Source organism: Rhinopithecus bieti, unplaced genomic scaffold, assembly GCF_001698545.2.
Source record: "Rhinopithecus bieti isolate Rb0 unplaced genomic scaffold, ASM169854v2 scaffold_8783, whole genome shotgun sequence".
NCBI classification, from domain to species: domain Eukaryota; kingdom Metazoa; phylum Chordata; class Mammalia; order Primates; family Cercopithecidae; genus Rhinopithecus; species Rhinopithecus bieti.
In genome coordinates this window covers 2,987,459-3,010,868 of record NW_016806197.1, presented here as the reverse complement: position 1 = coordinate 3,010,868, position 23,410 = coordinate 2,987,459, and the positions used below count along the sequence as shown (strand labels likewise).

Sequence of the window (23,410 nt, the reverse complement as noted above, 5' to 3'; positions counted from 1 at the left end):
AAGGAACACCCTGGGCTGTAATAATGTCAGGCTCAATCTCTTGAAAACTGTAGAATGATTTAAATGGCCTGCATTCATTTTATCTTTTTTTTTTTTTTTTTTAATCTTTAGTGGTTAGCCAGGACCAGCACAATCATATTGGGCTTGGTATAAATCCGAATGAAAAGAGCACAAATAACATTCATTAGTTGCTCAGGGATTTTTCCTGTGGTGCTATTTAAATTATACAAAAATTCTTAAGACTTTAGGCTACTCGACCAAGAAAACAGAACAAAACAAAGACCGTGTTTTCTCTAATTCCCCTGTGGAATGTAAGTGAAATCAGAGTCCTAGGCTAGGAAGAAATACATAGGTAATTTTTCTTGTGTTGGTTTTGGTTTCTGTCATGTTGTTTATTGGCTATAGATTCTGTCTTTTATGTTATCTGACTTTTTTAGAGCGAATAATTAGTTTCTGTCCACCTAGATTTAAATCCATGACCACCTTCTTGCTCTACTCTGAAGATAATCATTAAGAACCTTTCTTTCCCCAGTTCCAAAACGTTCTCAGTGTCTTTAATGTGTGTTTATTTTCTTCCCATTCCTTTCAACAATTTAACTCCCACATAGCCTTCCCCCCCCCCCCCCCCCGCCCCCCAGGAAAGCACAGAGAAACGTGTATAATTATAATTCACCAGTTTAATTATGTGAGCATGTTGAGTACTTACATGCAGGTCCATTAATTTTTCACTAACAAATATTTTTTCATGCAAAAGCAATAAATAACATTGTGCTTCCAAAATGTTCAGAATACATTTGGGTAGTAATACTTTCCTAGACTTACAATAATTATTGAAAGTATTCTTACGACATCTTTAAATGGATACACAGGTCAGTTACAACATACAAAATGTAATGGTGGAAATTTGTCAGTCTTGAATTCAGGCAGAACAGGATTCAGTGCATGATTTTATGTGTTTTCGAAACTGTATCTGTCACATTGTGATCCCCTGATGGCCCCCCGTCTGTTGCTGATCCTCTTTGTTCTGTGCAGAAGCAAATTCTCACCTGTGTAACGTCCTGAGGCACCTGGTAAAATGTGAGGTGAAGAAGTCCACTTCTCAAATGCTGTGGACGGATGGCTGCATCTTTTAAAGGATATCAATATGTCTTCCTGTTGCAATTATTTTGACTATAAGCTCCCAGAGGGTGAAAATCACCAACCCTATGACAGTGGCCCTTAATAAGTGTTCATGAATAAATGAATTGAACCTGTCAAGATTGAAGTCTGGATGTGATGCCCACTGTGGTAGCCACTCAGTGCTAGTCTGTCATTCTGCAGACCCAGAAAGCTCGTTATCTTCTGTCCCCCTTGTGTATCCTGCCTTTGTAGGCGAGGCATTCAAAACCCTGAGGTTTTTAGATCTCCCTCTATAGGAAGTACCTAGAGAGCTGTTGGGGGTGTTATTACCCTGTCTCTGCCAGGCTTAAAGTATCCTCCAGAATTCAGCACGCACAGGCCATACACCACCCCCATCCAAGAGTGGGTTATTTTTCTCTTTTGTTTCGAATCTTTAAGATTTCCAGAAAATAATAATACTAGCCAATGTTTGTGGAGAGCTTACTTTGCTCCTAGATTCGTTATTATATGTTTTGACTCATTTAATTTCCACAACAGTCTGATGAGTCAGGCACCCCCATTTTCAGATGAGGAGACTGAGGTTCGGGTAGAAATTAAGTGATTCAGGTTTGCCTTCAGTCTCTGAGCTAGGAGGTTGAAAAGCCAGGAGCCAGCCTGAGAACTGTGATTCCAGAGAGTGTTCTTTCAGCCACTCCGCGCTGTGCTTCTCACTCTGGGTGGGCACAGCCGTTTTCTCCCTTGGTGATGCCTCTAATTTACTGTGAAAATGAACCTTTCCCTTGGCTATTGGCTTCCTTTCCCTCCTAGTCACCCGAGATTCTTTTGAAAACTTTCCTCCGCTTGCCTGCACAAAAGGTGATGGAAATTCAGGAACTGAAATATCTGCTCCAGGGAATACGTATTTCCACATTTCCACCGTCTGTGTCTGGTGTCCTGTCTTGAAGACAGGTGCTCCAGGGTTTCCGAGGTTTATTTTGTCTGTTAATGGACACCTTGCGAAGTACCACTTAAGGAATGAGAATTACAAACTTCTAATTACATTGTAGGAGAAAAAAAGTAGGCTGTTTTCCTGATAGGCCGAGCCATTCATTCAGTAAACCATATTGATATGATTTGTCCCTGACCTTTTCTTTCCTTTGTGGTGATGTTTCTGATTTCCGCTGAAACATAAGTTGCGTGAATTGGGGATGGCCGTAGGCCTGAGTTCCCGGGGGAAGCAGAGGCAAACCTCCTTGCTCCAGTCCTTGTCAGCAGAGCCCTTATTCTACTGCCGTCTTCTAAAAATATAGCTGATACCACTACTGTGGTTAAGCAGAAGACTTTCCATTTTCTCCTTTTAGTTTGGCAATAAACATTTGGCAATCCCAGTCCCTGAGGTTGTTGGATGGTACTCAGTGTTAGAGTTGCCAAATTAATGCAGATCCTGCAAGCTTCGGGGAAGAACTCATTACCCTTTGACAGTTCTTTAGATTTGATGATGCATGCTCTGTGCTTTTCTGAGGGCTTCTCCCTTGATTTGGCCAATTTGCATGTTACAGTTGGTCATATCAGCTTCATCTGAGTAGCATCTGGGTCTTAGTGTGTTCACAGAATGATGTTGCTGTAGTTCGTAAAGCAAGAGTCCCTGTGCATCTTCAAATCCACCTCGACCCACTCGCCCTTGCAAAACAATTGCCAGGATGATGAATAACCCTGCAACTGGATGAAGGACCAGTGAGGTCATATCTGGATTGTATTCAATGACATTCCCATTTTAACTTTAGGCCAAAGACAGAAAGCTAGCCATGCATATCTGAGTGTTAATTCAAGAGACTACCCTAAGGATTCTCATGGACCATCAATATTGGGCCCACAGGCCGTTAGAGAACCATATGTAATGGTCTAAGTAGAAAGTAAAATGAGTTCATTTGAAAATAAAAGACTTTCAAAGGCCCTGGTGAATAGACATTAGCATAATCAATTCCCAAGATTGCTACAAGAACTGAATGTGAGCAGGAAGGGCTTTTGGGAATTTTCATCAAGCTACAATAAGGTGTAGGATGGGGAATGGCCCCCAACTGCATGAGCTGAGTAATCTCTTCCTCTGGTAGAAACACTGCTGCTTCCAGCTGTATCTTGGAGTGTACATTTTTCTCAAGATAAGACAAACAGCAGTGTTCTGGGCAAGATGATGAAATATGATACCAGAGCAGAAAAAAATGAGTTTAGACAAATTAAAAGAATCTGAGCAAAAACTAAGATGGCCAGTTAGCTGTTTGATGTTGATAATAAACCGATGTTAGGTAACTTTACACACAGGTTATCTACTGTGTTTGAAATAGCTCCCTTCGCTCCCTGCCCATTATAAAAGCTGATCATAAAAGCTCATTGCAAGAAATGCTGAGAAGCATAAAAAGGAAAACTAACACCACCACTACCCGGGTTAGTCATAATTATTATTGGGGGTATCTCCTTCAGGAAGAGAGAGAGAGAGAGAGAGAAAACGTGTGCGTGCGTGCGTGTGTGTGTGTGTGTGTGTGTTTGTCTTTTAAACAAGATGGGATCTGGACTCAATATTTTGTATCCAGCTTCTTTTTTAAAGTAACTGTATTGTATAAATCACATACCATTAAATTCACCCATTTTAAGTGTACAATTCAATGATGTTGAGTAAGTTTACAGAATTGTGCAACCATCACCACAATCGTTTTATAACGTTTCCATCTTATAGCCAGTTTCTATCACTTAGTATGTTGCGAACATTTTTCCATGTCAACACAGCCCTTAATGGTTTCATGTTGTTCCAGTGTGTGGATGTGTCAGATCAGCATCAAGACTGGTAATTATCTAGGTTCATTTTATTTTTTACTTTTCCAATCTTGTACATACATATTTTTGAACCCATCCAAATATTTTTGTAAAGTAAATTCTTCCATGTGGGTTTTCTGGGTCAAAGACACAATACATTTACTATTTTGATTTATATTGCCAAATTTGCCCTCCGGGAAGGTGGTGCCAATGTCTACGCCACCAGCACTGCATGTTAACGCGGGAGTCGTCAGTCTTTTTATTCCCTGCCAATCTGATGAGAGAAAAATATCTTCATTTCTCCTTAACTAACAAGAAATCACTTAGAGGATCAGTATCTTTCATACATGTATTGATTTGTTTGTGTTTCTTCTTAGTGGAATTGCCTATTTTTCTTTTGAAATGTTCGTCTTTTTTTTTAAACCCCTTTTATGATTTTAACTCCTTAAAGTTATTAATACTTATTTTCATATCAATACTTTTATTTTTAAGTTGCAGTATTTTCCAAAATTGTCTTTTAGGGTATTAACACATTTTGATATCAATACCTTCATTTTAAGTTGCAGTCTTTTCCAAAATTCTTTTAGCTTTATGTTTTACTTAGGAATTTTAAGTGTTTTCACCCATAGATTTGTAAAATATGTATCTACAAACAAAATGTAAATCTCTTCCCACACTTGAAAGTACAAAAAAAAAAAAAAACTTTCATGTCTCCATTTAACAAGCATTTATTATTTTTTAATATATTTCAGTTTATTTATTTATTTATTTAGACAGAGTCTCCCTCTGTCACCCCGGCTGGAGTGCAGTGGAGCAATCTTGGCTCACTGCAACCTCCACCTCCTGGTTTCAAGCAATTCTCATGCCTCAGCCTCCCGAGCAGCTGGGATTACAGGCATGCACCACCACCCGGCTAATTTCTGTATTTTTAGTACAGACAGGGTTTCACCATACTGGCCAGGCTAATCTCAAATTCCTGACTTCAAGCGATCCGCCCACCTCGGCCTCCCAAAGTGCTGGGATTATAGGCATGAGCCACCACACCCAGCCTAAAATTGTTTTTTTATGGAGACTGGGTCTCGCTGTGTTGTCCAGGCTGGTCTTGAAATCCTGAGCTCAAGCAATCCTCCCACCTCAGCCTCCCAGAGTATTGATATTACAGGCGTGAGCCACTGTACCTGGCCAAGCATTTATTATTATTGATGTTAATATCAATACTATTACTATGTGCTGTGCACTTGGCCAAGCAGTGGGGGTTAAATGGTGAACAAAACAAAGCAATCCTTGCCCTTGTGCAATTTACATTCATTCCTTGACTTCAGCTTTCTTAAGACTTAACTTGCTCAACTCTGGGAATTCAAAATAACTTGTGCAGGGTATTTTCAGCAAGCCTACAACATACAGATCATAACATTTATGAATTCACTAACAAAAGTAGACAGCATTCACTCAACAGGTATCTATTGGGCATCTATGTGTCAGGTACTGTTAATGCTATTGGGGGTTGAATGCCAAACAAGGTGGTTCCTGCTGTCAGGAAGCACAGTTTATTTTAAATTAAGCAATTCTACCATCAAAGTCTAGTGATCCAGTTTTATAAAATGATAAATTGTCATGCTAACTTAATATTTCTTCTCTTATCAGTCTTCATTAAACAAACGATGATCAGCTTCCTACTCACCCAAACTAAGCAGTTAAAATGGGTTTTGAAAAGAGAGTTATAATCTCTTGATAAACAGATTGAAGGGAAGCATTTTCTAAAAGATAACTTGAAGAGGGTGTTGTCAAATCTTTTAGGTCATCTTTCTGTAAAGACTGAAACACCATCTTACCTTGTCTCATAAACTTACATGCTTATAAATTTATGTAAACAATATAATGTAACAATGTAACAAATATATACAAAATGTAACAACACATACATAGAGCCTCATTCTTTTTTTTTTTTTTTTTTTAGAAACAGGCAGGGTCTCACTTTGTTGTCCAGGTTGGAGTGCAGTGGTGCCATCATGGCTCAGTGCAACTGCAAACTTCTGGGCTCAAGGGTTCTTCTCACCTCAGCTTCCCAAGTGGCTGGGACTATAGGTGCATGCCACCACACCCAGCTAATTTTTTATTTTTTGTAGAGATGGAGAGATTTCGCTATGTTGCCCAGGCTGGTCTCAAACTCCTGGGGTCAAGCAATCTCCCTGCCTCAGCCTCCCAAAATGCTGGGATTACAGGTGTGAGTCACTGTGCCCAGCCCTCATTCTTTTTGTTTTAGAATGTTTGATAGCAAAAACAATATTAAAATAAAAGTCCAAGATGAAAAAAACTCCTCCATGTTCCTGTTTTTGTTTTTTTTTTTTTTTTTTTTTTCTGTAAACAGGCATTTTTGACCTTCATTCCACCATTGTTTATGTGGAAAACCGCACGGCAAGTCCAACCAGACGCTGGGTGCTTCTTGAAAACCTGGCCTGGCTGCGTAGGGAGGAGCTGCTAGAGGGAGAAGCTGCCGCCCTCACCCCAGCCCCAGTCCACTCACTTTCCCGGCAGTCTGTGGGAGAACCCCCTGCTCCACATTCACGTCTGAAGCCATATGGAAGAAACAATATGGAGAATCTTTTTTTTTTTTTTTTTTTTTTTTTTTTTTTTTTGAGGTGGACAACAACTTTCATGTCTCCATTTCACAAGCATTTATTATTTTTAAATATAATTAAATTTTCTTTTTGAGATGGAGTCTCCCTCTGTCACCCAGGCTTCAGTACAGTGGCGCGATCTCAGCTCACTGCAACCTCCACCTCCTGGATTCAAGGGATTCTCCTGCTCAGTCTCCTGAGTAGCTGGGATTACAGGTATACCCCACCATGCCCGGCTAATTTTTTATATTTTTAGTAGAGACAGGGTTTCACCATGTTGGCCAGGCTGGTCTTGAACTCCTGACCTCGTGATCTGCCCACCTCAGCCTCCCAAAGTGCTGGGATTACAGGCGTGAGCCACCGCGGCCAGCCCAAAAGGGAGATTCTTGCTTTGAAACAAGTTGGGATATCCTATGTAGTTATGCTAGCTGCTAATTGTACTATCACACGCATCAGGATCGCCAAGCTGAAGAAGGGAAGCTAAATCCTGGGAGCCGTGGGCTCAACAGGAGAATGGGAAGGGGTGGGGTGGATGGAAACATGAGGGAGCAGAACTGCGTACCGAAGACACTGGGAAGGATGTGGCAAATGAAAAGTGGATGACTTCTATCCCTAAAGGCAAAATCTTCAGAATATATAATTAATTTATACAGTTAATAAAATACCTTGGCCAAATGCGATGACTCACACCTGTAATCCCAGGACTTTGGGAGGCCAAAGTAGGAGGATTGCTCGAGCCCTGGAGTTCAAGACCAGCCTGGGCAACATGGCAAAACCCCATCTCTACCAAAAAAATTTAAAAATTTAAAATGTCTTGGCATTGGCCTTTGGATTGGTTCTTTATCTTCAGTTAATGATTTTATTTAACCCAATTGTTTTCTTCCAATGTGATTCAGGAATGGAAGATGATATTTTGCTCTTTAGTAATCGGTTTTACTTGACTGCAACATCTATTTTGGACAGCAGTGGCCACCTGGATTATTATATTTCATCTTCCAGGTTGTTGCTTTTATAGATGAATGGACACAGCTAGCTAGACCTTTGTACACACTGAATTCCACGCCACTGTGGGGTGCCAGGCATTTGGTTAGCAGCTGTGGCTGCTGCTTGCTACTAAGGTATGAACAAATCATCCCACTGGTGAGCTGAACTCAGGGTGGTCTAATTAAAACAGACGCCACTTGGATACGACTTCACAGGACGTTGGAATGCAGGGGAATGTAGGGGTCATCTAGTCCAACCACCCACACATTTCCAGTGAGGCCTGCAGGAACTAAATCACTTTTGCCCCAGCTTGAAGAGGCAGACATGCCACATGCATTCCACATGCAAGCCCCAGGATTCTGTTCCTGGTACACTCAAACTTTATTTGGTTGCCTGGGTGGGGCCAGAGAGGAGGACAAGGAGGGTGTCAAAGGGTCAGCTCAGTAGGGGTGATTCAGGGTGTGTTCCATGATGGTCAGAAGCGCCAGCCACGTCTCCTGGGCCGTGGGGATGATCTGGGAGGCCGGCAGTAGGAAGCCGTAGTTCCCAGTGTCCCGGAGCTCAAAGGTGAAGGAGTACTTGATGCCCTGGCTGTAGGTCCAGTCAATACTGCTTCCACTGGCTTGATCTGGGGCAGGAGTAAAACAGGAGAGAAAGGGTCAATCACTTTGGGAACATTTACATGGGTTGGGTTAACGATCCAACACTGTCCAAAGCTCTGTGCCTTGTGCAACGCTGAGTGGAGTCAGTGTCTACTAAGGTCTGCTGTTGACCAAGCAGCCTCACTTCCAAGAAACTCCCACTAAAAAATCTAAGCCAAGAGGTCCAAAGAGGAGACCAGCAATGGTTCCCCTATTCACTGGGGGATGCAAGGAAGTCTCTGCTATTGCATAAGCCCCTCTGAAAACAGCCTTTGTCCAACAACCACTTCGGTGAAGCCCCTAAATATACCCGAGTTCCCTGTTTGGGTAACCAGGATTTGTTCCCCTGGGGCGCTGGTCTGCAAGGGGGAAAGTGCAAAGAGCCAGAGTCAAAGCAAAAGGCACTTGTCTTTCTTTTAGGAGGAAACTTTGCCCGGGAAACTAATTAACAGCAGGTAATGAAGCCACTTTTGAATTGGCCCGGGAGAGGGCAGTAGGCTGCATATCAGAATTTAACTTGACAAGATTGAATGAAGCAAAACCTCGACTCAGAGTTGAATCAGTTTCCAAAGAAGGCCTGGAGTCCAAAACTGAGGTCAACCTTGGATAAGATTGTGACCTGCTTGTCCACCAAAACCTAGGCACTCAGGCAGGAAGCGTGTGAGGTGTGTATGCAGCTCATCCCCGTCAGCCCTCTACCCAGCTTCGACCTTCAGGTACTTGGAGGCAGGCACACCAGTCTTGTTGTTCCAGCAACATCCCTGGCCAGATCATACTGTAGAGCCTTTGCTCTAGAATGTTCCTCTGCCTGGAAGGCTCTTCCTAGCTGGGTAGCCTCCTGGCTGCCGTATCCTCCACCCATTTCCTTCAATATTTGCCCAAATGTCACTCTCTCAAAGAGGCCTGCCCTTCAACCCACCTGCTCCACCTCCACCCCAGTGTTTCTGATTCACCTCACCTGGTCTAGTTTTAGTTTTCCTCCCCAGCATTTGTCACCTCACATACTGTATCATTTACTTATTTATGTTCATTGTCAGTCTCCCTGGCTAGAAAGTTCCCTGATCTTTGCTTATTTCATTCATGGCTATATCCCAAGTGCATGAAACAGACCCTGGTGCATAGTAGGTGTTCAATTAACATTTGTTGAGTTAATTCCATTTTGATTCAGTAATGCTCCTCTCAGGGGCAGTGCATGAATAAATAAGTGAAGAATAAATCAGGCCTATTCTCTGAGGGGCACTGGAGGAGAAGTGTTTTTTTGTTGTTGGTGGTGTGTTTTGTTTTGTTTTGAGATGGAGTCTCGCTCTGTTGCCCAGGCTGGAGTGCAGTGGTGCGCTCTCAGCTCACTGCAACCTCCGCCTCCCGGGTTCAAGCGATTCTTGTGCCTCAGCCTCCTGAGTAGCTGGGACTACAGGCGCCCGCCACCATGCCTGGCTAATTTTTTGTAGTTTTAATAGAGACGGGGTTTCACCGTGTTAGCCAGGATGGTCTCGATCTCCTGACCTCGTGATCCGCCCGCCTCGGCCTCCCAAAGTGCTGCGATTACAGGCGTGAGCCACCGCACCCTGCCCCTGAGAAGTGTTTTTTTAAGTTGAATTTTCTGGTGATCTACAAATCCCAGCAGGACTTTCCACCCCATCCAATCAAAAAACTAGACTTGGCCCCAACACAAGAGGACAAGAGCTGTCAGAGGAATTCACATTTGTCTGAAAGTATCAAAGGGAGCAGAGTTCATGTCCGGAAAAGGACTGCCCACCCCTCAGAACAGCCCTCGCCAGCAGTTGGCAGATCTGGGTGCCCTTGGCTACTTCCTTCCATGAGGGATACTCCTGTGGTCAGGAAGAGCCAGCAGATGTTCCTCACAGGCCCACCAAAAGAGACCACATAGACACTTACAAATTGCCTTGATGATGCTGCCATACTTGAAGTTGGTTCCGTAGAGAGAGGCCAGGGCTTTCACAGCAGCCTTGGAAAGCTGATCCTGGACAAAACACCAAGCAAGGCCACCTGTCACGGCCAGGCTCCTGGAACAGCATGGCCAGGGTAGTCTGGGGGCTGGCAGGGGAGCCTAGGAGAAGCACCCTGCAGACGTGGGCCTCTCGCAGGGAGCACAGAGCCTGCTTAGCCTGCAAGCTCAGCCCGGGAGCCTGTCAGCACAGTTTTCTGGCCCTTCAGTGTGTCCAGCTGGCCTTCTCTGCCCTTCAGTCACATGTACCTCCACATGTGGTACCTAAGATCGAAGTCTAGCCCTGCCCCTTGCTCTGTCACATGACAGAAGTGACTCCATCACCTCTGTGCCTCGATTTCTCAGAAAAAAGTGGTAGTCCACCCTGCTGGTCTTCCCAAGCCATCAGGGTCTGCGGGAGGAAGAGGTGTCAGGCACTCTGGAGGTATCTGTGCCTTACGCAGGTCTAACTGGGGAAAGCCCAGGCCTGTCCGAAGCCATCTTGGGGACGAGGGACCATGCTGAGGTCAGTGCCTACCAGCTCATCCTGGTCAGGGGCTGGTTCTGTTTTGTAGCCATAGGGATACATGAGGAGCTGGGAGTAGCTGTGGAGGGAGATGAAGGCCTTGATGTTCCCATGGTCCTTCACAAAGTCCACGATGGACTTGACCTCCACTTCAGAATTGGCAAACTTGCCACGGTAAGTCTGCGAGCAGGGGTTGCTGCTGGCTCCGGCCACTGTGGGGGGACAGAGGGCATGGTGGTGTGGCTCCTCCAGTTTCTGTGGCTTCTGGAATCCAGTTCTTTGCATGGAGTTGGGGGTGAGGTGGGTACAAAAGGGATCACTCCCACCCCTGGATTCAGGAAAGCCCAGAGGCCTTCTATAACCTGGGGGTGCTGCCCTCCCAGCCTGGTTTGGGCAGAGCTGATGGACACGCCCAGGGAGGGAAGACGGGCTCCTCAGTGGAGACTAGTTCTCACAGAGACGTGGCCAAGGAGGGAGGACTTCAGGTTAAGCTAGAAGCCCCCTAGATAGGATTTCAGACCTTAGCCCATTTGCAAGGAACTTGCCTTTTACAGACAAGTAACAACCAACTCTCAGAGCATAGCCTCCATCCCCAAGAGCCCTCAGAGGCAGAGCTGCCACCCCCCAACCTCCCCTCACTGCAGGGGCAGGAGAGAGGCGGGAGCAAGAGCAGTGGTGAGGAGCCATTCCAGGCCATCCCATCCTTGTTCCCAAGACACTCTGGGCCTTACACCCAAAGCCAGCATCCCAGTTCCTGTTGGGGTCCACGCCAACACAGAGGGAGCCTGCTGTGAGGGACCGAGTCTTGCGCCACATGCGATCCTGAGGAAGAAAACAGGATCAGCCACCCCGAGGCACGTGTGGCACTCATCACAGTGCGGGTGGGGGTGGTTCAGAGGCTGCAGAGAGCAGAGTGGACTCGGGGGAGGGTTCCCTGGAGGTGGAAGCCCTCAACACTAGTGCCCTGATAGGGAGCTGAGCTACAGGCACAGCTTGGGATGGGATCCACTCCCAACTGGTTGTCGGGAAGGAAGATCAGCAGAGGGGGCATCGGGTGAAGGAGAGTGGGGAAGGCCATAGGATGGCATTTGGCCAGAGGTTTCTATGTGGCCAAGAAGCCGTGAGGTGTCCCCCGCCAAGATTGTGGCCCTGTGTCATTAGTCGGATGTTTTATTTGCCATAAAAACAGAAGTAGGACCAGGAAGTAAGGTCTGGGGCAGTGGGCCTCCACTGGGGACAATCTTGACCCTCCCCTGAGATATTTTGCAATAGCTGAAGACATTTTGGTTGTCACCACTGGAGAGGGGGCTCCAACTGGCATTGAATGGGTATAAGGTTAGGATGCTAGAAACACCTTGGATGCACAGGACAGCCCCCATGACAAAGAATCATTCACCCCAAATGCCAATCATGCCATAGTTGAGACACCCTCGGCTAGAGCACAGGTCTGATTGCTTCTCCCTTGACTTCTGGGGCTTGAGATCAGGTGTGAGCTACTTGTGCGGCTTAGAAGCTAGAGGCCCATCCTGCTTCCCCCAAGGACAGGAGAAGGCTGGTACCTTGCTGTGGGTGAAGGCAAAGCCATCAGGGTTGGTGACGATCTCCAGGAAGATGTCCAGGGTGTCGAGAATGGCGGTGAAAGCTGCATCCTGCCCATAGTCTTGAGTGATCTGGGGTTAGAGGGGCAGAGGGGCAGCGTAGGCTGGGCTAGGCATCTGCCAAGTCACAGCAATGGATACCTTCCCCCATGTCCTCTGTGGTCACTGCTTCTGGATGGGCAAAGGGAGGCCCAGGCTTCTGTGGGCCTTGGACACTAACGCCCCACCAGGTGAGAGCCCTTCTCACCTCCCTGACCTTACCTTCTTTGCAAACCAGACCCCACTGGCCTGGGTGACCCACTCCCGGGAATGGATGCCTGTGTCGATCCAGATGGCTGGACGCTTACTGCCCCCCGTGCTGAACTGGAGAGGAAGCAGCGGAGTGATCAGAGGAAATTTCACAGCTGGGGCCTCATCTCACTGCCCTGAAGGAGACCCCAATCCGGGCCAGAGACCACCTGCTCTCTGCGTATCTCAGGTAAAGGCTCTGCTTGTGGGGCCATCACTCAGATGGGTGTGGGGCTGGGGGCTGGACAGGGATCCCACAGAGCCTGGCCTCCTGCCCTCAGCCCAAGCTTGGGGTGAATATGACTTGGCCAGGCCCCTGGCCCTTCCATTGTTCTGCTGCTCGGACAGTTCTCTGGGGGACATCACAAATAAAACACTTTCTCTGGATCGGGCGTGGTGGCTCACACCTGAAATCCCAGCACTTTGGGAGGCTGAGGCGGGTAGATCACTTGAGCCCAGGAGTTTGAGACCAGCCAGGGCAACATGGCGAAACCCTGTCTCTACTAAAAATATAAAAATTATCGGCCAGGGGCAGTGGCTCATGCCTGTAATCCCAGCACTTTGGGAGGCTGAGGCAGGTGGATCACAGGGTCAGGAGATCAAGACTATCCTGGCTAATACTGTGAAACCCTGTCTCTGCTAAAAATACAAAAAATTAGCCAGACATGGTGGCAGACACCTGGAATCCCAGCTACTTGGGAGGCTGAGGCAGGGGAATCGCTTGAACCCAGGAGGCGGAGGTTGTAGTGAGCAGAGATCGTGCCACTGTGCCACTGTACTCCAGCCTGGGTGACAGAGTGAGACTCCATCTCAAAAAAAAAAAAAAAAAAAAAAAAAAAAATTATCCGGGCATGGTGGTGTGTGCTTGTAGCCTCAGCTACTCTGGAGGCTGAGGCAGGAGAACCGCATGAACCCAGGAGGCAGAGCTTGCAGTGAGCTGAGATCACGCCACTGCACTCCAGCCTGGTGACACAGCGAGACTCTGTCTCAAGAAAACACTTTATCTGGACTACCCAGATTCCACAATACCTTCCACAATGTGACACTTGATGGAAACACTGGATCACCTAAGAGTCTGTGTATGGGCAGGGGTACACACGCGAAGACCAGGGTGGAGACTCAGGCCTTTCCAAATGTCTGCATGGGGAGTCCATCTAACAATGTGTTCCCTGGGACCGTCATTTCTTCATGACAGCCCACCCCCATCACGGATGCCACGTGTGGGTCCATTCTCCCGTGTGTATGTCCACATGTGGATGTTACCTTCAGCACGTAAATGGGACGCCCTTCATAGGTGTTGCCAATCTGGATCTTGCTGACAAGGTGTGGGTTTTCCGCCACCAGCAGGTCCAGGAAGTCATAGATCTGAGGTGGGAAAGAAGAGACAACTGGCCTTAATAGCTTCTGGGCACCCAGATGCTTCCCTTAGCAGCTCCACCATCCCAGACTGCTGTGAGCCCTGCAATGCAATGGAGCTACGACCACACAGGCCACATGGAAACAGAGCAGGTGCTGCACACACCCAGGCTGGCCCTGGCCCTGCCCCTGCCCCTGCCCCGTTCCTGCCAGCCATGATGAAGAGCTGGTTGCTGCGGGGAGCGGCCGCTAGGGGCGCCCTCACCTCCTCCAGGGTGTGGTAGGTGGTGTAGTTAAAGGTGTCGGTGGAGCGCGCTCGGGACCGGAAGGCGAACATCTGCTCCTGCTCCTCGTCCAGCAGCGACTGCACGTCCTCAATCATGGTGTCATAGCTAATGCCATTGGACTCCAGAAAGATCTTGACCGCCTGGATGCTGGGGAAGGGCACTCTGACGTCGATGGGGGAGCCAGGGTGGGCAGGGCCCCTCCAGAAGTCCAGCTGGGGAGGACAAGAGCCGGCACGGTCACAGCGGGCTGGGGGCAGCAGCCAGGACAGCAAGCAGGGACAGGGCTGGCCTGGGAGGAGCTGTTGGTGCCAGAAGTTCTCATATAATTGGGGGTGGGACAGGGATAATAGGGGCAGAGAAAGACGGGGAAACCCTGGGGACTGGAGAGTCCAGTGTAGTCAGGGAAATGGCCTAGGAGCAGAGTGAGAGGCCTTTGAGACAGTAAGGCAGAGGGAGGAACCGGAAAGGTGCCCGGCACATTGCCTAGGTGCCCAAGGGCAGCAAGACTCTGGAGCTGTGGGGTTGAAGTCGCTTCCTAACAGGGTCAATTCCATGTCTCCTTGTTGGGTGGAGAGCGCTCAAGCACAGTTGGCCGCAGAGGCTGGTAGGGACCTGGGGTGGCCCCAGCTGATACCCTGGGGCCTCGGAGAGCCCTTTTCCCCTCTTCTGACCTGCAGATGCTCCAGGTCCTCCAGCTCCTTCACCTTCTGCACCTGGGCCTCATCGGCTGCAGAGATTCGGAGCACCTGATGCCTGGGCAGAGTGGGAGTGGGGAGTGAGCACCCAAGACTGCACCTGCCCTGGCCACCAGCACTCTCCAGGTGCAGGAGGGAGGCAGCAGCCCAGAATCCCTGGACTGGGCCTGGTCCTCTGGGCTGGGCAGGGGAAAGCACTGAGGGTCTCAGCAAGGAGAGGCCTGGGCTCCCTCACCCCTTCTCTCCCCATCTTTAGAAACTTCTAGACACTGTTACTGTCTCGATCCCAGTTCGAACTATTTCTCTGTTCCAAGCCAGCCAGGCCTCCTCCTTTCTCCTCTCCTGAAAACTCCTCCTCAGAGCTCAGATTTCTCCAGGGCTCAGGAGACTCTCTTGGGAGACACAACCTCTTCCCAACCCTGGTTCCTCATCTGCCAGCTGTCCCAGGTGGTGCCAGGCCATCCTCTCTGGCTGTGTTGCCATGTGTCTGTCTGTCTCCTCCACTGGTTGGAGGCTGAGTCCTCCCCATCACCCTCAGAGAGCACCCCCTCCTCTCCACATCCATACCCCACAAATTCCTCCTTGCCAAAGACAGCCCCCAGCAGGACACTCAACACCAGCAACCCCCGCATGCTGCCGCCGGGAGGGAAGGTCAGACTGCGGCCGAGTCGGCCCCCCAGCTTTTAAACCCTCCCAGTACCAAGGACTCCTGGCTGCTCCCGAGGGCTGTTCTCCCCCAGCACCTGGGTCCTGTCCCACGGGGAGGTTGGGGTGGGAGTTCTGAGCTCTTGACACCCTCTCACTCTTCCTGATAAAGTGGCAGGGAACTGGGCAGCTGGAGAGATAAGCCAGAGCTCCACCCCCGACCATCTGGGGTCAGCAGGGCCTGAGGGTCAGCGGGGCCTGAGGGTCAGCGGGGGCTCGAGGCCTCCTGGAGTCCCAGCCAGGACTCTGCCTGCCCACACCCTAAAGCTGCGGTTCTGTTTGCCCACTGGGCAGCGGAGAAGGAGCCAGGACTCCAAGTGGTCGCTCCCGCTGGGGCCTCATTCTAGGCGTCTCCTTGTTCCATGCTCCTGAGTACCAGCCTTTCATTCCTGGGATGGAGCAAGCCAGGCCTCTGCCCTCTTGTCCCCACAGCGGCTTCGGGCAGGCCCAGGCTTTCCCCCATTAGACCTGTGTGAGGCACAGATACCTGCAGAGTGCCTGACACGTTCTTCTCCCACGGACCCTGATGGCTTGGAGAGACCAGCAGGGTGGACTAACCTTTTGTGTCTGTTTGGCCTCTCACCACGCCAGCTTTGCCCAGGCTGCCCTGACCCTGTGCGGGGCACATGCCCCTCTGTGGGACTTCCCAGCCCCCTTCTGCTGGCCTTAGGGTCCTGTGGGAGTCCAGCCTGGACAGCAGCAGCGGGGGCAGGAGCCCAACACTTGCCGGCATTTCCCTCCACCCCCACCGCTACAGGGCCCTGAGGTCAGGGTTGCCCTTGACAGGAACAGTAACCAGATGTCGTCTGAATAGCAAATGTGGCGGGGGGAGCCACCCAGACCCCTGTCGGGACTGCACAGTATCCAGGAGAAACCGGAACCCACACAAGGGAATTCACTGGGTTCTGGATGCTGATCTCACCCCAGAGACGTCTCCCACAAATCCACCCTCATCCACGGGGCCCCCAGGGCTTTCCTGGCACCATCTCGAGGCTCTGCTCTGTGTCAGGACCCCGACCTTGGGCACTGGTGACAGCCATAGTGCCCATTCTAGTTTCTGTCCACTCCCACTGCCTCCCTACCCTACCCCCTAGCTGGCCAACCCTCGCATGCCAAGGCAGAGTGACCCCCTTATATTTACCCACAACTCTCTCCCGAGCCTAACTCTAGGAAGGTAAGAAAGCCCTAAACCCGCTTTTAACAGATGTGGAGCCTGTGCAGAGGCTCCTGCTCTCCCCTGTACAGCCTTGCTGGCCCCACCGGCCCCCGGCAGCGCTGCAGTGCTCGCTGGAGCTTCCTCCGGCTGCTTCCTGGCTCACCTGTCTGCTCCTTCTCTAAATGCTCACCCCTTTGTCGATTTATTCAATCAATACTTATCTTCTGGGCCAAGTACTGTGCTCCACACGGACACAACACCCAATACAGATGTTCTCTGACCTCAGGGAGCTCACGGTCTAGCTGGGAAGACAGAAGTAACCAACTAACTTGTTGGTCCTCTACAGGTCCTCCAAGAAGCTGTCACCAATACGGGATTAGACGTGCAAAGGACTTTTGGGGACTGCTCTCCTCCCTGCAAGAGACCTAAACAGCACATTTTCTGTGATGTGGTCATGAAAGTACCATGAGGGCTAAAAGGACACACACTATGACACAAAGTCCAGGGAAGACTTTACCAAGAAGGTGACATTTGACCTAGGCTTTTTTTTTTTTTTTTTTTAGGACAAGTTCTTGCTCTGTCACCCAGGCTGGAGAGCAGTGGCACCATCATGGCTCACTGTAGGCTCAACCTCCTGGGCTCAAGCGGTCCTCCCACCTCAGCCTCCCGAGTAGCTGAGACTATAGGTGTGCACCACCACACTTGGCTAATTTAAAATTTTTTTATTGTAGAGATGGAGTCTTGCTGTGTTGCTCAGGCTGGTCTCGAACTCCTGGGCTTACACAACCCTCCCACCTGGGCCTCCGAAAGTGTTGGGATTATAGGCTTGGGCCACCATGCCTGGCTTAACTTAAGTCTTAGTGACAGGATTTTGCCAGGTGGGGAAAGGTGTTCATCACACTATTTAGTGCTTCAACACAAACTGACATTGATTTCTTCTTCATTGATCCTAGAATGTTATTTTTGTCTCTCCGTGGAGACAGTAAACTTCCTTAGCTGGGCATGGTGGCACCTGTAGTCCCAGCTACTCAGGAGGCTGGGACAGGAGGATCTCTTGAGCCTGGGAGTCCAAGGCTGCAGTTAGCCATGATTGCCCCAGCCTGGGCAAGAGAGTGAGATCCCATCTCTCTAAAAAGTTAAAAATGAAATTAAAACATTAAAAAAATAATTAAGTGGCCGGGCGCGGTGGCTCAAGCCTGTAATCCCAGCACTTTGGGAGGCCGAGACGGCGGATCACGAGGTCAGGAGATCGAGACCATCCTGGCTACACGGTGAACCCCGTCTCTACTAAAAAAAAAATTACAAAAAGCTAGCGGGCGGGTGGCGGGAGCCTGTAGTCCCAGCTACTCGGAGAGGCTCTAAAGGCAGGAGAAATGGCGTAACCTGGGAGGCGGAGCTTGCAGTGAGCTGAGATCCGGGCCCCACAGCACTCCAGCCTGGGCGTACAGGGGAGACTGCGTCTCAAAAAAAAAAAAAAAAAAAAAAATTAAGTTACCCCAGGCCAGGAGTCATGTCTTCCCCACTCCTCATCTTCTGGTGCCCCACAGGGTCCTCGGGCTTCTCTACCCTGCTCCCCATGGGGAAGGAAGGTTTTGTAGAGTCTTTCTTTAGTTTGCATTATGAAAACAATATTCCTAAATATGAAGCTGTCCTATAATTTTGAATCTCTTTTGCTCACACTATACATGTTGGGGGATGTTGGCTGGTTCTTGGACTTTTTGTGAATTCCTTCCAGAAAAGATGACACCTCTGAAAAAGGGGGCGGCCTGGGGGAAAGGGTGCAGACTCACCAAGGGAGCCTCTTGTACCTCCAGTTAGCAATTTAAGATGCCCAAGAGTCATATATTTTTTTGCGAGGCTGGAAAGGATGAATTTGATGCTACAAGTTCATCAGGGCCAGCACCAGCAGAAAGTGGACAGCATCATGGCAGAGGAATTTGGGTCTCAGGTGCAAGCTAAGCCTGATGCTCCGGGCCCCTCCTGACCACCTCAGGAAGTCAAAAAGGTACCTCTTGGTAAAGGCCAATTTGCTAGAATGTAACCTAGGTCAGAGGGCTAGGGTTCTGCCTTCCCACTCCATGTGATGGTTTCACATTGGTCCAAGCAAGGCGAGGGCAAAGATGGAGGCCACCGGGCTGAGGGCTGGGTAAATAGAGCACCAGGACCTATTGCCATGAGAAAGAAGCCACCAGGCTGGGATCTAGATTCAAGAATGAGTCATGGGCAAGTGCCAGAACGCAAACAGTGGGAGGCCTGCAGCAGCCTCGCTGACTGTGGCCCACAGCGTCCCTCCCCTTTTCTTCCTGGCTAAACAAACCAGATTGTGAGTCAGCATCTGCCCCCAGGAACACTGCCATTGCCAGCTTAGGGACAAATTCTGACTGGTCTAAGACAATTGAAGAAATCTCATTCGCTTTTGCAAGTCAGTGGTTTAAAGGTGGGCACATGACCCAGCTTTGCCAATGAGACATGAGAGGAGGCCTGTGAGGAAGCTTCTAGAAAAGGTTTCAGGCCGGGCGCGGTGGCTCAAGCCTGTAATCCCAGCACTTTGGGAGGCCAAGACGGGTGGATCACGGGGTCAGGAGATCGAGACCATCCTGGCTAACATGGTGAAACCCCGTCTCTACTAAAAAATACAAAAAACTAGCTAGGCGACGTGGCGGGCGCCTGTAGTTTCAGTTACTCAGGAGGCTGAGGCAGGAGAATGGCGTAAACCCAGGAGGTGGAGGTTGCAGTGAGCTGAGATCCAGCCACTGCACTCCAGCCTGGGCGAAAGAGCGAGACTCCGTCTCAGAAAAAAAAAAAAAGAAAAGGTTTCCCCACTCCCAAAAGAGGGCACCTTTCTCTGGATACTGTCAGGTCTGTTGCCTCACCTTCAGACTATATATATGTATGTTTATATATATGTTTAGGTCTATATATATGAAAGAATGTAGTTTTCTTTTTTGTTAGTTGGAGTTTCTATTGTTGAAAAAAGCATTCCAACTGATGCACCTATTAAGCTTTTAAAGTGTTTGTATTTTCAGAAAAGGGGAACAATTCTAGCCTATCAGAGCCTTTATGTAAAATGCAGAAAGGCGCCTATTTTGGTCCATGTTCACACTGCTGATAAAGATATACCTGAGACTGGGCAATTTGCAAAAGAAAGAGGTTTGATTGGACTTACAGTTCCACATGGCTGGGGAAGCCTCACGATCATGGTGGAAGGCAAGGAGGAGCAAATCACATCTTACATGGATGGCAGCAGGCAAAGAGAGAGAGTTTGTGCAGGGAAACTCCCCTTTTTAAAAACCATCAGATCTCATGAGACTTATTCACTATCAGAAGAACAGCATGGGAAAGACCTGCCCCCATAATTCAATTACCTCCCACCGGGTCTATCCCACAACACATGGGAATTCAAGAAGAGATTTGGGTGGGGACACAGCCAGCCCATATCAGCACCCCTCCTTGTCTGGGCAGGTATAGTCCCTTTTTCTCTCTGCAGGATGACTTTAAGCAGTGCACAAACTGGACAACTATCCATGACAGCCCTGCTGCCAGAACATCCCCAAACATGGTAGACAGAGGCTCTAAGGCAATGCTCAGAAACCCCAAGCTGAAACCTAGAAAATGGATTGTCAAAGAAGCAAAAGGAGAACTGGTCCCCATTGTCCACATTAGGAATCAATAGGGGACAGTGGAGAAAGATCCCTGTAGAGAACATGATGGGTGCTGTCAGAAGAGCCAGATGTAATAGCGAGATGAGACTTCAGCTGCCTCCCTTCAGCAGGTGTGCTCAGGGTTGGACATGACACAGTTGTGCAGATGGAAAGGAAGTCTGAGAAACTGCCCAGGGACTGCAGTGCATACCTCTCACTCTCATCACCCTGCCTGGTAGCCTCTTCCTTCTAATAACAGCACCTCCATTTTCCCCTAGAGACCACTCCTTGCCCACTCTGAGGCCACATGATTCAGGTGGACTTAGACATCCCACCCCAACCCCAGTTCTCTGGATGGGCCAATGAATTAATTTCTTCTTTTCCTCAAGCTTTTTCAAGTTGGTTTTCTGTTACATGTGACTGGGAACAGTGCACAGGTGATACAAAGACATTCTCTAACTTCAGAAGAGAGTAAAATAAAACAGGAATACTTTCTAAGTGGTTTGCTGCAAACTCGTTATAGGACTTTGGGCAGGTCACTTCACGTACCTGGGCCTCGGTTTCCTCATCTATTAAATGGGAGAGTTGGTCAGAATAATCTCCGTGGTCCCTTCCAGTGGTGACACTTTACAATGCTAGGATATTTGGGTTTTCTTTTTTTCTTATTCTCCCTTTTTTTCTTTTCCTTTCTTTTTTTGAGATGGGATCTTACCCTGTTTCCCAGGCTGGAGTATAGTGGTGTGATCATAGCTCATTGCTGCCTGGAATTTTTAAGTTCAAGGGATCCTCCTGTCTCAGACTCCCAGGTAGCTGGGACTATAGGTGCACGCCACCATGCCCTGCTAATTTTTTAAGTTTTGTTTTTGTTTTTCTTTTAGAGATTAGGTCTCACCATGTTACCCAGGCTGATCTCAAACTCCCGGGTTCAAGCAATCCTCCCACCTCAGCCTCCCAAGATGCTGGGATTACAGTCATGAGCCACTGCACCTGACACACTTAAATTTTTTACCCCAAAACAAATCAAGCCATGCTGGCAGGTCTGGTAAGGGTGGAGAGAGGATGCCAGGTTTGCAGGGAGGTAAGGATTGAGCCAGGGAGGGCCTGGGGCTTGCAGTGGGTATGCATGTCCAGGGCAGTGTGCTTAGCATCCTGCTAAGGCTCTGGTAGTGGGAGGTCACCAGGGCTCGAGGGCATTGTGGGAGGCTGAGAGGACAAGGTCCAATTAGTGGCCTCCTTAAATTTTGCTTTTATAACTGAGTGTCCAGCAGAGCCTATTAGTATATTTTCTTTGAAGCTGCAGGACGGTCAAAACTTTAAAGTGAAAAACAAACAAACAAACAAACAAACAAACTTTAAAGTGGCTAGTGGTATTTTTTCTCTGGAAGTAGAGGCTGAATTTTTCTCTGATGGAAGGGTCCCCTGAAGAGAGAAACCCTCCAGTGTCCAGGGTCTTTAGGAAACTTTGAGAACAGAGCCCCAGTCTCAGAATGGAGATCTGCCACTAAGAGGAACTGAGCAGGGGTGCATCTCGGGTTCCGGGAGCCTGATAGGCATCAGGAGCACCTGGAGGGCGTCCGCACTGTGGGAGGGGCACAGGCCACCCCAGCAGCATGGGAGCTGGCTGAGGGTCAAGGAGAGTGAAGGCCTATTGGGGTGGCCAGTGGTGGGACATGAACCACCAGCAGCTCCAACACCAGAGACATCCAGCGTCCGGGTTCCATGTTTTATTTTCTATATTGTATGTTCCTTCCATATCGTAAGTAAAGTTGTGGGAACTGTTACTCCATGGTCTTAGCCATGCTTTGGGGAATTGAGAGAGGTGGTCTGACAGGGAAGGAAGGCGGAGGGAGAGCTGCAGAGCTTGGCAGAGCTGGTTAGGAGAGAGCAAGAGGTGAACTGCAGGCCCCAGAGCAAGAGGCTGGCAAGGGACGACCAGAGGAAATGGATTCTCACACTAAGGACATCCTAGAAGCTCAGGGAAGAAGAACCTCAGTCCACCAAGCAAGCTGGAGTTCTCCTTCAGGGGCCTCCTCCACAGAAGGACATTTTTTGCCCCCCAAGTTTGAGATGTGGGGCAGGCCTGTCCCACGCAGGCGGGCCATGCTGGAGGACAGGGCAGGAGGAGTCGGCTACAGAAGGGGTATCAGCAGGACCCACAGCTGCAACCGAGCAAGTGAACCTGTTGCCTGGGAACATTCCACAGAGCCCAGCCGGCCCGTGTCCCAACATGCCTGGGACCGGGTCTGGGAGCTGCAGCAGCCAGGCCTGGCTCTGGAACGTCAACAACGTGACAGCAATAAATAATGGGCGGGGAGGCGTCCGGAAGGACAAATCCAGGCAGCTTGTTTGGCCTTCAAGGTTCTCCAACCCCACGTACTCAGGACGGTCCTTGGAAATGATAACACGTTTCCCAAATCCGGTTTGACTTGCCTGTCCTAGCCTCTGGCCCTGGAGCCCCGCAGGCCTCCTCCTGCCTGCTGTTGACTCTATGCTGGTGTGGTCCCCACCACCAGTCTGGGAAGCTCCGACAGGCCCCATGTTCGCTGCATTCTCTCCCAGCCTGTGCTGACCGGCCGCCTGGGCCTTCTTGTTTTCCTAAAGGAGCATTTTTACATTAAATTAAATGTTCTCAGTAAAGTCTTTTTCTGTCTGGCCCTGTTTCTCGCTGGAGCGGTCAGAGGGGCCATGGAGGAGGATCGGGGCGTGAAGGGCCCCTCACTGCACTCCCTGGATCCCTGCCACCGGCCCAGCCCCCGCGGCCTCCCGGCCAGCCTGGCCTCACACAGGCCCCTCACATTCCAAACTGCCTGCCTGGTTTGTTTTTTTAAGAAAGCAATAACCGCAGCACATTTGCTGTGGTTCTTTATAGCTTTCCATATGTAGAATTGCTCTTTCTCTCTTCAGTTTTTCCAATGCTTTTTTCTTTTAAATAAATGCTCATAAATTTTGCTGGTGTAAAGGATGAAAAAACATACCTAAAAGAGCAGTTTGTTGGAAAAAAAAAAAAAAAAAGAAACCACCACCAAGCAGTATGTTGAAAAACGGAGCTGCTGTTTAGCATTAT

The 23,410-nt window shown here is 49.0% G+C and overlaps 1 protein-coding gene across 1 annotated transcript; it reads right to left on the bottom strand.

Moving 5' to 3' along the window:
- Window positions 1-7,851: 7,851 nt before the first annotated feature.
- CPA1 (carboxypeptidase A1) lies at window positions 7,852-15,667 on the bottom strand. The gene is made up of 10 exons (XM_017875066.1): window positions 15,412-15,667; window positions 14,821-14,902; window positions 14,128-14,361; window positions 13,770-13,871; window positions 12,480-12,581; window positions 12,180-12,290; window positions 11,352-11,442; window positions 10,633-10,832; window positions 10,046-10,130; window positions 7,852-8,136 (listed from the first exon to the last, which is right to left on the bottom strand). The coding sequence occupies exons 1-10, from the start codon at window positions 15,474-15,476 to the stop codon at window positions 7,949-7,951; spliced, it is 1,260 nt and encodes a 419-aa protein (XP_017730555.1). The 5' UTR covers window positions 15,477-15,667; the 3' UTR covers window positions 7,852-7,948.
- Window positions 15,668-23,410: the final 7,743 nt, after the last annotated feature.

Excerpts from the sequence above, each read along its gene's own strand:
- CPA1 (XM_017875066.1), bottom strand. The coding sequence starts at position 15,476 with ATGCGGGGGTTGCTGGTGTTGAGTGTCCTGCTGGGGGCTGTCTTTGGC. Across the intron at positions 12,291-12,479 it reads GGGTCTGGTTTGCAAAGAAG|ATCACTCAAGACTATGGGCA; the intron begins GTAAGGTCAGGG and ends CTCTAACCCCAG. Across the intron at positions 8,137-10,045 it reads CAGCATCATCAAGGCAATTT|ATCAAGCCAGTGGAAGCAGT; the intron begins GTAAGTGTCTAT and ends CTCCTGCCCCAG.